The sequence below is a fragment of the Cebus imitator genome, unplaced genomic scaffold (assembly GCF_001604975.1).
Source record: "Cebus imitator isolate Cc_AM_T3 unplaced genomic scaffold, Cebus_imitator-1.0 Scaffold513, whole genome shotgun sequence".
NCBI lineage: Eukaryota > Metazoa > Chordata > Mammalia > Primates > Cebidae > Cebus > Cebus imitator.
The window spans coordinates 362,446-380,785 of record NW_016107828.1 but is presented as its reverse complement, the minus strand read 5'-3'; the positions used below and the strand labels follow the sequence as shown (position 1 = coordinate 380,785).

At 39.2% G+C, this 18,340-nt stretch overlaps 1 protein-coding gene across 9 annotated transcripts in view; it reads right to left on the bottom strand.

Moving 5' to 3' along the window:
- The window catches only part of LARP4B (La ribonucleoprotein 4B), a 115,515-nt gene that overhangs the window by 19,395 nt on the left and 77,780 nt on the right, over positions 1–18,340 (bottom strand). For 7 of the 9 annotated variants that reach the window (XM_037733301.1, XM_017514070.2, XM_017514074.2 and 4 more), the window contains 3 exons: positions 10,841–10,919; positions 8,726–8,862; positions 2,222–2,325 (listed from right to left, as the gene is read on the bottom strand). In XM_037733301.1, the coding sequence (XP_037589229.1) occupies positions 2,222–2,325; positions 8,726–8,862; positions 10,841–10,919 (320 nt within the window). Of the gene's footprint in view, positions 1–2,221; positions 2,326–4,436; positions 4,599–8,725; positions 8,863–10,840; positions 10,920–18,340 lie in introns of those variants that run through there. The other 2 variants (XM_017514067.2, XM_017514068.2) reach the window with 2 other exon arrangements.

Below are 18,340 nucleotides of genomic sequence, written 5' to 3'. Positions count from 1 at the left end.
AAAAAAAAAAAAAAAAAAAAAAAAAAAAAAAAAAAAAAAAAAAAAAAAAAAAAAAAAAAAAAAAAAAAAAAAGAAGATAAAAATACACATTTAATCCCAAACAAAAGGAGCGAGAGTGGCTATATTCATACCAGATTTCAGAGGAAAAACAGCACCAGGAAAAGAAGGGCCATCCCATAAAAAATTACTAGCCAGGTACACTTCAAAAAGTACAAAAGGAATTGAACAACCAAAATGAACTACAAAAATGATTTCCAGGGATTCTAATACCTTATGTTGTTGTCTCATCTCTGGCAAATGCTTACTTGTTAAAAGATAAAACACACACACACACACACACACACACACACACACACACATCAATGCAAAAGTCATACTTCACTAATGGTAAATTAGGATTATGACTTTTAAACTCAACCAATAATACTTTAAGGCCACTAGACTATCAGTCTACTGGTGGCAAAAATGGTTTACTCCTCTGCCTCTGGGAAAATCCTACTTTTAAGAAACTCAGAATCAGTATTTAAAATGTACTAATCACTGACAAGCACCTAGTTACATCTAAGGAAGAATCTTCTGGAAACTCCTGGCCTACACTTCTAAGACCCAATAGAAGGGTGTTATAGAGTCTTTGGGAACTTATTTTCTTATGTGGATTGTTTTGGCCTACTTATTTTCCTTCCCTTTTGTCCACAACTTTTAATTTTTATTGAAGAGTTTTCTTTAAGCCTTCTCAAGACTTTCATTGCTCAAGTTTTGCAACAGACATTAAGGTCAGCAGTTTTGAATAACAGAACTCCAAAATCAATGTCTACTGTTAAATGCAAAAAATTCTTCTTGGTTAAAGTTTTATAAACATTTCAAGTCTTAAAAATTAGGATCTATGTTTTAAATATTACTTTGAATTAATACAGATGTCCAAATTAGCCATAAGAAATATGCTTGTCCGTCATATTCAGACCCTTAATAAAATATGTATATATATATATAATCCTGAATTCTTTTTTTCCATATATTAGAACTAGTGAAGACAGCCTGTGTTGAAAAGAAGGTAAAACTTGCTAGAATAAGACCATACTTATATGAGAGTTATAGAATTTCTTATGCTAGGCAGACAACGTGGTTGGAATCCTAACCTTTGTCACATGCGAGAATTGTTTTCCTTAAAAAAAAAACCCTCACACACACTAACCCACTTGTACCGAAAAACTAAATCTTGGAAGCCTGAGCAGCAATGTCGATTTGCTCTACAGAGAAGGTGTGTGGGAAGATGCAGCATGAATGACTGAGGCTGAAATCATGTGAGATGTCAGACGAATAACAAACCAGGATTCCTGTGTTCTGCGAGTCCCGAGACGGCAGATTCCCTTTTCTGAGGCAGAATAAACTACGTTCCCAGCACCTGACATGAAGACTTGACTTTATGATCTCAAGCGTAACCATCAGTGTGTTTACTACACAAAGCAACTTAGTTTAGGCATTTGGGCAAATAGCAGATTTTACAGCAACATATAACAGTAGATTGCTTTTCATTACTTTTAAGCTATCAAATACCATGGTTCCCTAAAATTACTGCCCAAGTTACTGGTTCTCTAAGAGTGGCTGTGCTGGCTTGGACTAGGCCACACTGGTGGCTCAGAGTTATTCACAACGTCCCTCTGTCATAAATATACTTGTTTTGAAAGTTATTGATCACAAAAGTGCTCTTTATCGTGATTTGTGTGTTTACTAATCTTTTTTTTTTTTTTTTTTGAGACAGAGTTTCACTCATGTTACCTAGGCTGGAGTGCCATGCCCAGCTAATGTTTTGTATTTTTAGTAGAGACGGGGTTTCACCATGTTGACCAGGATGGTCTCGATCTCTTGACCTCGTGATCCACCCGCCTCGGCCTCCCAAAGTGCTGGGATTACAGGCTTGAGCCACTGTGCCCGGCTAATCTTATTTTCTAAATATTTAAATGTGTTATTTTTAATTGCTATAGTAATGGATAAACCCTCACTATCTTTAGTATAAAGGAGTCCTGGGATCAAAAGGTTTGGGAGTCGTTGCCTCCTACTCTGTAACTCTCAGTGTGTGTAAATCCTGGGAAAACAGTGTTAATAAGAATTCAGTCTACAAAATACACAGCCCCAAAAAAACATAAAAGTAAAAATAAAAATAAAAACCAACAAAGACCTTCAGGAAAACATCCAAGTAACCTTCAGTGGAGAAATTACTTACTTCCACAGGGGTAGATTCAGAGATTTCACGCAATATTACTATGCAGCGATTTTGATTTGGCCTTACTTTTTCTCCCTTTTCATCCACTTGGACTAAAGGTAAAGCTATAAAGAAAAGAAAAATCAATGGTAAAACAAAAATACTAAAATGTGATATGCCAGTGGAATGTGTTACACTGTATAGTATACTAAATAAGCTAAAGAAATCTGCAAACACTGGGCAAACTGTCAAAAATTTTGCTAGCCTAACACAAAAGGTTTAAACCAATCTCACCTGTTAAATTTTTCAAAACTATGGACATTTAAAAATCCTACAAGAGCTATAATGTATGCAAGAGTATGAAACAAAGGTTCTAAACCGGTCAAGTACTAAAGGCAGATTAAAATACAGGGTTAGTGGCTTTCTCCTTTCCACAAGTACCTAAGATGAAATAATCTTGTCTTCTTATAACTGATTCGGTAAGCCCTTTGCTGGCTTGCTGATGATGCTCTCTTACCTAACGGCCATGCATTGTTCACACTAGGGTGCTCACGTGGCTGCAGCTATAGGCCTAGTTTAGATTTTGCAGTTTTTACATAAACTTTTATTGTGTTCTGGTATCACATCTATGAAATTATGCAATGCACAGATTCGAGTCACGGCACGTAATGATCGTAATTAGGGCTCAGAGGTGCCCACTGTTGCAAAGACACAAACTAACAGCATCAGGAATGGAAATGGGCAACATCATTACAGGTTCTATCAACAGGAAAAAGATAACAATGGAATATTATAAAAAAGTTCACACTAATAAATTACATGAAATAGAAACATTTCTTTAAAGACACAAAACACCAAAGCTTACTCTACAAGAAAGGTAACTGGTGCATGACTATAACTTAGTTTTTATATCTTAATCTGACAAAAGATATCAAAGACTTGTATGCTGCAAAGTGCAAAACACTGCCAAGAGAACATTTTAAAGACCAAAATAACGACATACTCTGTGCTTGTTGGTTGTAAAACTTAACATTGGTAGAATCGGTAACTTCTCAAGTAAATTTACAGAATCAATGCAATCCCAATAGAAACACGAACAGGACTTTTTGAAAAACTGTCACAATTATTCTAAAATTTATACACAAAAGCAAAACATGTAGGCAAACCACAACAAAGCTGGAGGATCCGTCCTACTTTAAGACTTAGTATAACATTACAGCGATCACGATACTACAATGTCTTTACTAAATCAGAAAAGTAATCAAGGGAATAGAACACATGTTCCAGAGATCAACACCCAGGTGCATGGGCAGTCAATACAAGGGCCCAGACACTCGTGGTGCTGTAACAGATGCACTCAGGATCCACACCCCATACCATGTACAAACATCAGCACAACACAGATCACAGACTCCAATGTTCAAATGTAAAACATAAAACTAATATAAGGAAAACTATCATAACCTTGGGCCAAGCAAAGATTTCTTATGTGCAACACCAAAAGCAAGATCTGTAACAGGAAAAAAACTAACAAATTAGACTATATAAAGAATTACTACTTCTGCTTCTTGAAAAACACTGATAGAACAACAACAACAAAAAAACAGTTGTAGACTGAGAGAGCATATTTGTTAAACACGTGTGTGATAAGGACTTGTATCCAGAATACCTGAAATACATATTAACGTGCACACACATACATCGTTGACAATGTGATCAAGGAGCAAAGCAGCATCTTTTTCAATGAGTGGTGCTGAACTACTCGACATCCATATGCAGAAAATTAGTCTAGATGCAGACCTGGCGCCACCATTCATAAAAATTAACACAAAATGGATCATGAACCTAAGTGTAAAATGCAAAACCATAAGTCGTACAAAACACAGGAGAAAATCTAGAAGACCTTGGGTCTGACAATAACTTTTTAGATACAACACCAAAGGCTTCATCCATGAAAAACTTCATTAACATTTAATACTTCTGTTCTGTGAAAGGCAATGTCAACTGGATGAGAAGACAAGCCATTGACAGATGGATAGTTGCAAAAGATACATCTGATAAAGGACTGTTAACATCAAAATACAAAAAAATCTAAAAACCTCAACAATAAGAAAATGAACAAACTTGGCTGGGCGTGGTGGCTCATGCCTGTAATCCCAGCACTTTAGAAGGCCAAGGTGGGCAGATCACGAGGTCAAGAGACTGAGACCATCCTAGCCAACATGATGAAACCCCATCTCTACTAAAAATACAAAAATTAGCTGGGCGTGGTAGAACACAACTGTAGTCCCAGCTACTCAGGAGGCTGAGGCAGGAGAAGCGCTTGAACTCGGGGGGTAGAGGTTGACGTGAGCTGAGATGGCGTCATTGTACTCCAGCCTGGGTAAGAAGAGCAAAACTTAGAGAGAGAGAGAGAGAGAGAGAGAGAGAGAGAGAGGGAGAGAGAGGGAGGGAGGGAGGGAGAGAGAGAGAGAGAGAGAGAGAGAGAGAGAGAGAGAGAGAGAGAAAGAATATGCAAATTAAAACATCAATGAGATGCCACTGCATAACTATTAGAACGGCAAAAATCCAAAACAATGATACCAACAAATGCTGGCAAGGATGTAGAGCAATAGGAACTCTCATTCACTGCTGATGGGAATGCAAAGTGGTACATCCACTTTGGAAGACAATTTGGTGGTTTCTTATTAAACAAATCATATTTTTAGCATATGATCTGGCAATTGTGCTCCTTGGTATTTATCCAAAGGTGCTAAAAAATTATGTCCATGTAAAACTCTGCACACAGAGTTTATAGCAACTTTACTCATAACTGCCAAAACTTGGAAGTAATCAAGATGTCCTTCAGTGGGTAGATGGATAAACAAACTGTGGGACATCCAGACAATTAACTATTATTCAACACTAAAGGAAATGATCTATCAAGCCATGAAGACATGGAGGAACCTTCAACGTATATTGCTAAGTGAAAGAAGCCAATCTGAAAAGACTATGTCCTATAGGATTCCAACTCTATGACATTCTGGAAGAGGTGAAACTACGGGATCAGTCGTTTCCAGTAATTAGGGGGAGGGAGGGATGAACAGGTGGTGCTCAGAGGATGTTTAGGTCAGCAAAATTATCCTATATAATATTGTAATGGTAGACACATGTCACAATACAGTTGTCTGAATCTACAGAATACACAACACGAAGTGAACCCTTATGCAAACTGTGGACTCCAGGTGATAATGATGTGTCAGTGTAGTTTCATCAGTTGTAAATGTTCCTCTGGTGGGGAATGTTCATAAGGGAAGTGGCCATACATGTGTGCAGGTACTATATGGGAGATGTCTCTACTTTGCTCAGTTTTGCTGTGAGTCTAAAACTGTTTTAAAAAATAAAGTCGACTTCTAAAGAAAGGACTCAATTGTTACTAAAACTAATAAAGTATGTGTGGGACTTCTTAACAGACACTTCTGCAAAGAAGAAAAAGGAAGGCAAATAAGCACATTAAAAAAATGCTCACCTTCATTAACCACTAGAGAAACGGAAGTGAAAACCTCAATAAGATACCACTATCCAGTTATTAGAAAACATAAAATTAACATGACTACATACCAAGCGTCAGAAGTATATGGGGCAACTGGAGCTCTCATCCCTGCTGGTGGTGGCCAACTGTAAAATGGTCCAACCACTTTGGAAAACAGATGGGCAGTTTCAAAGTTAATCATACAGCTAACCAGACAATCCAGACATTCCGCTTCTGGTTATTTACCCGAGACAGAGGGAAGCACATGGTCACACAAAGACTTTTACACAAGTGTTCATAGCAATTTGTAGTGGTCAAAACCTGGCAATAACCTAAATGACTATAACTAGTAGGTGCATAAACCAACTGGGAATATCCACTCGAGAGGATACTTCCCAGCAAAAAGAAGTAATCACCTACTAATCCAGTAAACAAAAAAATAGTTATGCCTGACCAAAAGAAAGTGATATTGCATAATCGACTCCATTCACATCAAATTTGTAAACACTACAAACTAATCTGTAGTGACAGGAAGCAAATCAGTGGTTGCCAGGAGAGGGAGTAGAGGAAGCTTGGCGGGGGCAGGCTATGGTGGCTATGTTTGGTATCGTGATTGTGGTAGTTTCATGGGTGTATAAATATGCACACTTAGAATGTATAGTTTATGGTATGTAAATTCTACCTCCATACAGCAGGGGTGATACCCTCTGTACTTCACTCCTTGCCCAACTCACCTCCTCCCATGATGCGACAATGAATCCCATTATGCTTTCACACCACCTCTGTGCTCCTCTGAACCCACAAAAATCCCTGTGCTTCAGCTTTACACAACCCCAAGCTTTATATATATGGTATCATCTTGCACAAATTTGGAAACATGCTTTTATAAACATTCTCATTTTAAAATTTATTCTTGTTGGAATATGTAGTTCTAGCTCACTGTAACAGCTCTGGTACTCACTGTGTGAATGTAACATAATGTATTTATTCTGGTGACAAATATTTTAGCATGTCTTTTTAATTGGCAGTTTCAGTTATATTAAGGGTAAAAACAGTACTTGAATCAGACATACTGGGACACACACTGTATGTGCATTATGATATTAAAAATAATCTAGAAATGTAACTTAGACAACTTAATACAAGAGCTGCAGTATTCAAATTAAAGTAAAATCATTCAGACAATCTTGAGTTTAATTTTTAAAAAGATAAAATTAAATACTCATCAAGCATCTGCTATGTGTCTGAGTCTTTGCTAGGTATTTTGGGCACAAGATTTAAACATAAGATGAGATCAGGCACAGTGGCTCTCAGCACTTTGGGAGACTGAGACAGGCAGATCACTTGAGGTCAGGAGTTTGAGACTGGCAATACTACATGGTGAAACGTTGTCTCTACTAAAAATACAAAAAATTAGCTGGGCATGCTAGGGTACACTTATAATCCCCAGCTACTTGGGAGGCTGAGGCACAAGAATCACTTAAACACGGGAGGCAGAGGTTGCAGTGAGCTGAGACGGCACCACTGCACTCCAGCCTGGGTGACAGAGTGTGATTCCATCTCAAAAATAAATAAATTCATTGATTTAATTTAATTAAAAAAAAATATGATGAGAACTTTGCTCCTGTGGACCTACTGATGACATCTTCATCCTCTTCAGAACTACAATTAATGTGATAAACTTGCTAACTATAATTCTTATCACTCAGGTTCTTACAAAGGCATGTACAGTTCTGTCCAAAAATTGAGTGAAAAAAGACAAAATGAGAAACTAAAGGGCTAAGTGCAAATGGATAAAAGGTTAACAGTCATAAAGAAGGTGGGAGCAGCTGGGGTAAAATAGGTGATGAGGCTGCTCTGGATCGCCCATGGGAAGATGGGCTCTCTTAAGCAACCACAGAGAGCAATTTAATATCTTCATGGTTGGTGGAAACACCCCTTGCCACTAACAACTGAGAAATCATCTCAGTAGGGTAGCAGCGTTTGCAAGGTCTGTCCTAAAAGGAATAACTAAACCTGGAACTCCTAATCATAACCAAAAAGACTTCAGAGTATAAACAGGGATAAAAATGCTGCTGGCCTTTCAAAGACGGAGCGAAATTCAGCTGGCATAGACAACAGCTTCTGTTCTGCATGGTGACACCAGGGAGAAGAGCGCCATCCTGGGAGATGGCAGTGCCACTCTCAGAATTCACAGTCAATGGTAATTATGTTTGTCAGTTTCCTCACTGTCTCCGATAATCTAATAACCCATGACATTTGTCTAAAAACAGAAAAATAGAAGACTTTTATTTGTGATTAAAAAAAATCCAACTAAGTTTTAAGGCAAGATGCTCATCTTTTTATACTACTTGTAAAGTCATATCCACACAAGAAAAAAAAATCTGCAGTCTTCAGCAGAGCTGCTAAGCCAGGGACAAGGTGAAAACCTTCTGTGTTAGTGTAGGAGTGGACTTAAATGATACTTTAAGTCAGGCTTAGCGATGTCCAATCACTCAAAACTAAGTAGTAGGCACCACCTGCACTTAATGCTTAAACACTGTTTGATATTGCCAAACTTCAAAGAAACAACTTCATCCAAAACATAATTTTAAGAAAAAGGCAAAAATATTTCATCAAAACATTAACAGGAAGTTGCAATTTGAAAGAAACTCCTTTAGTGGCAAAACTGTAATTAAAATGTATTTTACTTTAACTATAAATGTTATTTTTATTTTGTTTTTTATGAATGAAACATCTGTCTTTAAAATCCCCATTAAAAATATTCCTTTTCTATTTCATATGACCAAAAACTTGTTTGGGGTTTCATGATGGATTCAACTGGCACTCCCTGAGACTATCAGGCACTATTCCAGAATTACTGGACCTGGGCAGGAAGGAATGAAAGTCCAGAGAAGGATCTGATTTGCCATCAAGAACCTTAACATTTGATAGCTATAGGTTTAAAGGTTCATACTGATAAGACAAATAATCTAAAGATAAGCATTATTAATTTAACCTTGTCATTTACTTACATCTTAGCACTTCCACAATCAAGTCAACATCAGTGCTGAGCTTCTTGATGTGGTCAAGGTTAGCCACCGTTGTGATTGGCACATACTGGTCACTATCCATCTGTGATATAAGATACATGTCACTAGCAAGGTTCTCCCTGTTGAAAGAAAACAATCTCCTTTAATCAATATTTCTTTAAAAGGAAGTTTCACCTACAGCAATTCCAGTTTCACAAGAGCCGTGAGTGTGGCATGGTATCGCTTTGGAGGTAAATCTGAGCCCAGGCTCCATCTGTTATTTGCTGTCTCTCTGGCCTCAGGTAAATTTTTTCAGAATCTCTGCCTTGGAGAGGCTGGGAGAGCACAAGTAAAAGTATACTGCACTTTCTACAATCAAAATTCATGAGATGATGATTATTTTTACATAAGATGTAACTATTGATAGCTCTCATTTTTGTCCTGAAAAGTATTTGAGGAGTTTACTAAAAACACATACAATTTTGTCAGGCCAGCCATGGTAGCCTTTGCCTGTAATCCCAGCACTTGGGAAGCCTAAGCAGGCAGATCACCTGGAGTCAGGAGTTTGAGACTAGCCTGGCCAACGTGGTGAAACCCCATCTCTACTAAAAATATAAAAATTAGCCAGGCGGGGTAGCAGGCACCTGTAATCCCGGCTACTCGGGAGGCTGAGGCAGGAGAATCACTTGAGCCTGGGAGGTGGAGGTTGCAATGAGCCAAGACTGTGCCATTGCACTTCAGCCTGGGAGACAAGAGTAAAACTCTGTCTCAAAAAAAATAAAAAAATTTTTTTAAGTAAAGAAATCCAGCTGAATGAACAAGAAGGGAAAACATAAAAAGCCATGTGGAACAGGATGGGCCAGGATAAGGTCATTCCCAAAATTCTTCCTGTAGACTCTGGAGCACTCACTAGAGAGGTTATATCCAGTCCTGGCTTCCTAGCAGCCAGAATTCAAAAGAAGGAAACAGAATCAGTAGCTTTACCCAAAAAATCCAAAGGTGAGCCACAAATAATCAGCAGTTTGGGCCAAGATGAGCTATTTTCTGGTGTTTTGGCCAAAGATCAATGTTTCCTGTGATTTCTCAAGAAAAGACATTGTGTAATGTAGTGAAGAAGGCCCAAAAAACATTTCAAAACTGAGCATAGTGCTGGGTTCCTGGAGCCTCTGCTCAGTGTCCCTCGGTGAAGGCCCATGACTGCCAATCAAACAAAGGACATGCAGAAAGAGGCCCTATTCCACCCTCATCTCTGGGGCCTTCCAGGTGTAGCTGATTCTGGCCCCGTGGGACTACAGACAGGCGTGAGTGGCAGAGAGCTCACACTTGTGCTCCACTAGGGTGCTCAACTGGTACCCCAGCACCTTTTGTGTCTACTGTGTCATGGTCCGGGTTCGCTCAGGCTCCAAATGTGGAACAGCATGGGCATGGGGAGGAGGTCAGCAAAGCCCCTCACACCTCCACCTCACACAGCCACACCAGCTTCAAGGAGCCCCTAGCAGACACCTGTGTGGAATCCTCAGGGCTCCAGAGAAAACACGTGGAAAATCATCATCACTGACAGAAAATCTTACACATGTCCAACTGGTTTATCGTCATACTTGGAGAAATTACATCAAACCCAATCCCATTTTCCTTTATGTCCAGTTCTGCCATTGGAACTTTAAAGGTTTTACTAAGAAAAAGGTATTATTCAAGGGAAAAATTATTAAAATTGAGTGTTACATAAGTAAAACAAGTTGCTATCTCAGTATGAGGTGTGTTTTCAGAAACAACATAGCACATTGGTTCTCAAATTTCAGTGTGATGAAGAGTCTGATTCAGCAGCACAGGCCAGGCCAGGCCAGGCACGGCACTTCAGACAGCACTTCAGACAGTGACTGCCAAGATCACTGTGGCCTCAACTCTGGGGACCACTGACATGAGGGTTACCTTCCATTCTCAAATGTCAAAAGATAGTTATTACTCAATACTCCACATCATATATATATATATATATACACATTTATATGGATATGAGTAGATACATACTCTTTCACAAAATCTTATATTTGTATGTAACTTAACTATTTATACAGTATCAGAAATATCAGGTACTAGAAAAACCATCACCAGCCTCACCTAGATAAGCAGAATTCCAATGTTTTTTTAAGTACTTCTCGGGGGTCTTCCTGGCTTTCTGGTTGAGACTCATTTCCTCCTACAGAAAAGTAATGATCAACTTAGGAAAAATGGCTTAAAATTTAGGAAGCAGACAATTCAGTACAGCAGTTGTAATGCTTTCAAATTCTAACACAACTACATAAGTGCATATTGAGGATGAAAAATGCTATTTTACCTATCAAAAAGTAAATCATGTAAAAAAAAAATCTACCCCTTTATTCCCCAAAACAAAACAGCACAGTTTAGAAAAATAATCTAAGTCTCATAAGCAGTTTAACAAGGGCTTTTTTTTTTTCTAACCAGGAATCACAAGTGTAAGCTTAGTTAAAGTCTTGTCTCAAAAGGAATTTTCAAGTAACCTACACACACACAGACACTGAACAATAATAAAATATAGAGGAAAAAATTGAAACAACAACAAAAAGGATAACAGGCAAAACCAAACAAATAACAGGAACAACAAAAAACCCCAGGCTGGAGATCATAAACACACAGTTCCTAGGACTAGACAGTTTCTACAACAGAGGCTTAAATTTGCCTTTAAAACTTCCAGATAGTCAAAGGAACTGAGGAATTGTTGTGTTACACAGTTCTTATAAGAGAATGATAAATAAACCAGATCTTCAAGAGGAAACAAAAGCTGGTTCTAAATCCTGGAAGAAATTTCTGAGAGGATGCCAGAGGGCATGGTGTGTGTGGTCACGGGGAGGACAGGGCTGTGGACGTAGGAGCTCTAGAAGATGGAGCTGAACTCTGGACACTGAGTAAACAGGTATTTTAATCATGTTGAGATGACAGGCATTGAAATGCTAAGAACTAAGTTTTTTCCTACGTTCCTATACAAATTAGCATGGTACAATCATACATGAGCCATTCTAACACAAGACAGACTGATATCTTAAAAGTCAAAGTTAAAGACCACAAAAAGACAAAGACAAAGTGGAGAGTTCAGGACAAATAAGAGGGACAGAGAGTTTGCATAGTGTTATACAATGAGCTTAGTAAAATCCACCCCATCAGCAAAAACAAACAAACAAAAAACTGCTAAAGCAATCATAACACAAAACCAAACCATGGGTCTTAATGAGACCAAAAACTGAAAACACAACCTGATGCCACTGTCCATCTAGAAGGCATCTCCGGATCACTCATTTAAATTCACACTCCACGTCCCCATATTTAATAGGTATTTACTAAGTATTTCTATGTGCCAGGCACTATTGCAGGCTCTGTGAATTCAGCCTGAATAAGGCAAAGCCTCTGTTCTCATGAAGCCCACACTCTAATGGGAGAGGCAGATGACAGACGGTTAATCAGCAACTATGAACATCATGTCAGAGAGAAACTGACACTGAAGAAACAACCCAGAATGAGGGGAGACTAGGCCTGGTGCCCTCTGGACAGGAAGTGCCATGGGACCTGATGGGGGAGGGGTGGGACATGCAGGAAGGTGGGAAGTGTGTTCTAAGTGGGGTGCTTCAAGCACAGGGGTCAAGTCCAGCAGTAGGAGCCCGGCATAGCTGAGAAGAGGGGTGACGGACACAGTAAGAAATGGGGTCACAGAGGCTGATGTATATGAACAGATCAAGTAGAACACTAGAATAACCTAAACTTAATAGAACACCAATTCAGGGCTGACATTTTGAAAAGATCTCTGTGGTCTAGGAAGAAAATTCTTGAATGAAAAAAAAAAAATGAAAAGATCTCTGGTCCCATGGTATAGACAGACACCAGCCACAAGGTAATGCAATCATTGAGGACAGACCACTAGACGGGACTCTCCAAGTGACAGGTGGTGATGAAGCCACAAGGGAATAAAGAGAAGCAGTCCACGAATGAACCCAGGACACTCCCACCTTCAGCAGGAGGCAAGCGCATGAGGGCCAAAGGACACAGGTTCACAGTCAGCAAGGTAAGAACACCATTAGGGTACTGCGTAGTTAGGAGCCAAGAGAATCATCCACAATAAGATAACACAGTAAAGGCAGGTAAGTTAAGAAGTTGGAACTAACTACTGGATCTTGCTGCACCAGCATCATTAAAGAGCTCGACAAATGTCACTTAGGACAACTGTCTACCTGGATTGGATTCAAGAGAGAATGGAAGCAAGGAGATGGGGACAGCAAGCAGATAGCTGAAGTGTTCTGCTGTGAAAGACAGGCTGCCCAGGGTAGTTTCACCTAAGGTGGGCAATAATACCACCTTAGAAAGATGGGGAATGACCCAACCATGGAAGTAACGCCTGGCACTGCAGAGGAGACCGGGAAGCAAAGTCAATGACAAGGAAGTGAGGCGGGCTCTCAGGGAGATTGGAGGTTGGGCATGTGGTATCAGTAAGACACAGGCAATCTGCCCCTAGGCAAGATAGGATCACAGGGACTAGGTTAGCTTTCCTTTTAAAATCACTAAGAAACCAAGTAAGATAGATGAAACGATGGTTTTCCAGATGTGGGACATAGGGCAACAAAGGACATGGATTCCTATGTAACATGAGACACTAAAGTAACCCCCACACGTTCAGCCCACTCCCTTGGGGAAAGTCCCAGGCTGTGCCCAGGGAGTAGGAAGTCAGGTGGGAACCCAGCGTATGGCTGTGATGAAGAGATCAAGACAATGCAGGAGATGGAGAGGCTGAATGTACAGGACAGCAAGAGGAGCTCCAGAGAATTGCAGGGGCCCAGGCCCCACCAAGTAGTCAGACAGGTTCTTTGCAAAGCAAGGATGTGATGAAACTACCCCACGTATAACAATACATGTCATTCATGTGCAGGGCCTGAAATGGTAACTGTCCCCAAAAGAAAATCTTGTAGAGCCCTGCCTCCGCGGTAGAAAACAGGCCCCACACAGCACGCCTAACACATCTTTAAAAACAAGATATGAAAGGATCACACTGTTTCTAAGAAACTTAGCTGCATCCCAGAACAAAAATCAAATATTTAAAGAACTACAAAAATACTAAGCCCTGAATAAAGTAAAATTCGATCTAACTAAAAATTAGCATGCATGCAAAGAAAGAAGCAAGAATATCTGACACATGACATTGAGAAATGTCAACCAACAGAAATCAATCCAGAACTGACAAAGATGTTAAAATTAACTGATAAGGACACACTGAAAGTTACCATAACTGTATTCCATATGTTTAAAGTCAGGTAAGGACATGAAACTTACCAAAAAAATAAAAAAGAAAGAAAGAAAAGAAAAAACTGCTAGAGATGAAACTCCAATGTCTGGTACTAAAAATACTTGATGAGATTAACAGGGTGGGCATTATGACAGACTCGGGAACCTAAAGATACAGAAAGATACAGTAACAGAAACTTCCCAAAATGAAACACAGAAATGAGAAGTATGACCAACCAGCACAGAGGATCAGTAAGCTTCGGACAACATCAAGTAGCTCAGCTCAAGTGTAACAGGAGACCCTGCCACAGTCAGCCCCCAACACAGAGAAAATCTACACAAAGGAACAGAGAGCACCAGAAACTACCACGACATGGATAAATATGTATGCTTTTTTTGCTTATTATAACTTATATCTCTTTTAAAAATAACTGACTTAAATAAAAATAAAAACAATATATTGTCAGTTTTCGCATAACTGCAAAATGCATGATGACCAAAGCATCCAGGCCACGAAAAATGACAGCAGACCGCCCTGATGCTGCGCTCTATGTGACGCAGCACGCAGCCATCTGAAGGTAGACTGTGTTAACCGAAAGAAGTGGAGTAAAACGCAAAGAAACCATTAAAACAACAAAACAAGGAAAAAGAAGCCTACTCCAAAGAAAAACAGAGAAAGAGCGAAAGAGGAACAAAGAACAGATGGGACAAAAATAAACAGAACACACCTCGTACTCAATCTTGAGTTCTGATATCACTCTCCAATGAAGGAGCCAGCGCTCCTTGGAGAAATGGCTGAATCTAGGGCTGAAGCAAGGAGAAAAAAAACCAAACCAAACAAAATAACCACAAAAAGCCTACGTTGATGGAGTATGTCAAAGGGAGCCAACCAGAAGAACTCCTAATGGCCAAAGCAAGAACAATAATTTGAACAACAAAATAAAGCAGTATTGGATTATAACCAAAAGTATAAAACAAACATTCTTGAACCCATACTGCTATAAATAGTTGAATAAGTAAATAAATAAAGGAGAAGAGACAAATCTCCCATACATAAGAATTTTAAATAATTTACAAATATTTGTGTCCTCATGGAGGGGGACCATAAATCCCTATTCCTTATGTTTGGACTGTATGCAGCGACTTCTTTCCAAACAGTACAACATGGAAACAGGGAGGGAAAGGGTAACTTCAGAGTGAGAAACCCAGTAAACAGCCAAGTGATCAAGATCATACCAACAGTGGTAAGTCACGCTGACAGTGTGCACCCTTGATATATGTGATAGAAACGGTGTTTTACCTTCTCAAACCCATTAACACTGTAATATCATAACGAGAAAAGCATATCCTAAGAGAAGAGAATGTTGCAAAATACTTGACTAGTACTCTTCAGAACTATGATATCAAAATTACCAAAAACAAGGAAAGCCTGGGAAACTGTTACAGCCAAGAGGAGCCTAAGGAGACATAAAATTAAATAAAATATGGTTCCTAGCTGGGATCCTGCAATAGAAAAAGGACATTTAGGTCAAAATGTATCACTACTGGTTCAGTGATCGGGACAAATGTACCATATTAATAAAAGGTGTTAAGAGTAGGAAAAGCTGAGTGCCAGCTATGTGGGAACACTGTGTGCTCAATCGTCTCAATTTTTCTGTAAGTCTAAAGCTATTCTAAAACAAATAGCAAGATGAGAGATCTAAACCTAACCAAAGCAATTACCACACTAAATGTTAACATTCTAAACACGTGAATTAGGAGACAAAAAAGCAAAGCCCAAATGTTATCCATAAAAAATGTGGGAGCCACAGTAGCTCAGGCCACTTGTCCTGGCACATGAGGACGCAAGGCTACGTGTTTGAGGCCAGCCTGGGCAACATAGAAATCTCTCATCCATTAAAAAAAAATTTTTCACACACTTTATTAAATTCACAAATAGGTTAAAAGCCAAAGGACAGAAGAAGATATACCATGTTAAGATTAGTCAAAAGAAACCTGGAGTGATTATATTAATGTGAGACAAAGTAAATTGAGAGCAAAAAACTACTACTAAAGATAGAGAGTGGTGAATTAATCAAGAGGCCAATAATCTTAACAAGGCTTCAAAAGGAAAAACTGATAAAACTAAAAGGATAGACAAATGCAAAAATTAATAGAACCCTTCTTTCAATGGTTGACAGAACAAGTATGAAGAAATCAGAAGGAGTACAGTAATCTTGAACACTATCACTCAACTTGACCTCATTAACACTGACAAAATATTCCCCATAGCAACAGCAAAACACACATTCTTCTCAAGGGCAAATGATATATTTAACAAGACAGACTATATCTGGAGCCATAAAACAAGAATTAATACATTTAAAGAAATTCAAGTCATACAAGTCATACAAAGTATGTACTTTGACTACAATGAAATTAAACTAGAAATTAATAAAAACTAGATCCCTGGAAAATCCCAAAATATTTGGATACTAAATTTAATATCTCTAAATTACCTAAGAATCAAGGAAATAAAGTATTTGGAAGTAACTGAAAATGAAAACAATGCATCAAAATTTGAGAGATTCTGCTTAAGCACTATTTATGGGGAAAATAATAAAACTAAATGGCTATATCAGAAAATAAAAAAGGCCTCATATTAATAAGCTCTGCTTCCAACTTAGAACACAGGAAAAAGGGTAAAGTAAACCCAAAGAAATCAGAAGAAAGTATATTACAAAGATCAGAAGAAAAACAATGAAATAGGAAAGAGTAAAACAAATGAGAAAAATCAATAAAATGAAACACTAACTTTTTTTTTGGTTTTCTTTTTGAGACAGTTTTGCTCTGTCCCCCATGCTGGAGTGCAATGTTGCCATCTAGGCTCGCTGCAACCTCCGCCTCTCGGGTTCAAGCAATTCTCTTGCCTCAGCCTCCTGAGTAGTGGGCACTACAGGTGTCCGCTACCATGCCCGGCTAATTTTTGTATTTTTAATAGAAATGGGGTTTCACCATGTTGGTGAGGCTGGTCTTGAACTCTTGACCTCAGGTGATCCACCAGCCTCAGCCTCTCAAAGTGCTGGGATTACAGGCTTGAGCAACTGTGCCTGGCCGAAAACACTTTTTGATAAGGTCAATAAAACCAAAAAACCTCTATCCAGATTGATTGGGGTTATAAAGAAGACACAAATTACCAATTAACAGGGATGAGTGATGTAACAGGACTACAGATTCCACAGGTGATAAGAGAGCATTATGAGCAACTCTGTGCTTAAATCCCACGACTCAGATGAAACAGACCAAATCTTTGCAAATATATAAACCAAAGCTCTCAGAAGAAGATAATACATGAGTAGCACTACGAAAAAGGAAACTGTAGTTGAAAGCTTTCCCACAAAGAAAACTCCTGCCCAGGCAGGATGCAGTGGCTCACAGTTGTAATCTCAGCACTTGAGAGGCTGAGGTGAGCGGATCCCTTAAGCTCAGGAGTTCCACAGCCTGGGAAACCCTGTGTCTACAGAAAATACAAAAATTAGTCAGGCGTGGTGGTGTCCTCCTGCAGTCCCAGCAACTCGGGAGGCTAAGGCAGGAGAATTGCTTGAGACTGGGAGGTTGAGACTGAGTGAGCCATGATCATACTACTGCACTCCAGCTGGGGTGACAGAGTAAGACCCAAGGAAAGAAAAGAAAGGGAAGGAAGGGAAGGAAGGTGGGAAGGGAGGGGAGGAAGGGAGGGAGGGAGGGACGGAGGGTGGGCAGGTAGGCAGGCAGGCTGGGCATGGTGGCGCATGCCTGTGGTCCCAGCTACTTGGAAGGCTGAGGCACAAGAATCACTTGAACCCAGGAGGTGAAGGATTGTGCCACTGCACTCCAGCTTAAGTTACAGAGTGAGATTCTGTCTCAAAAAAATAAAAATAAAAAGTCTATTGCTGGAAAATGTTAATTTTTATCTCAGCCTTCAGTAAATAAATAATAATATTTTTGCTAGTCCTGACTTGATGTTGAGGGCTGATTGTTCAGGATAGTGGTTGCTGGGAGCTTCAGTGGCTGTGGCAATTTCTTAAAATAATAAGACAACAGCAAAGTATGCCAAGTAGATTGACCCTTCCTTTCATGAAAGATTTCTCTGCAGCATATGACACTATTTGGTATCATTTTGTCAACAGCAGGACTTCTTTCAAAATTAGCCAATCCTCTCAAACTAGGATTATGCTGCTACGTTATCAACTAGGATTATGGAATATTCTATATCCTCTGTTGTCATTTCAACAATATTCACAGCATCTTCACCAGGAATAGATTCTGACTCAAACCATTTTCTATGCTCATCCATAAGAAGCAATTTTTTTTTTT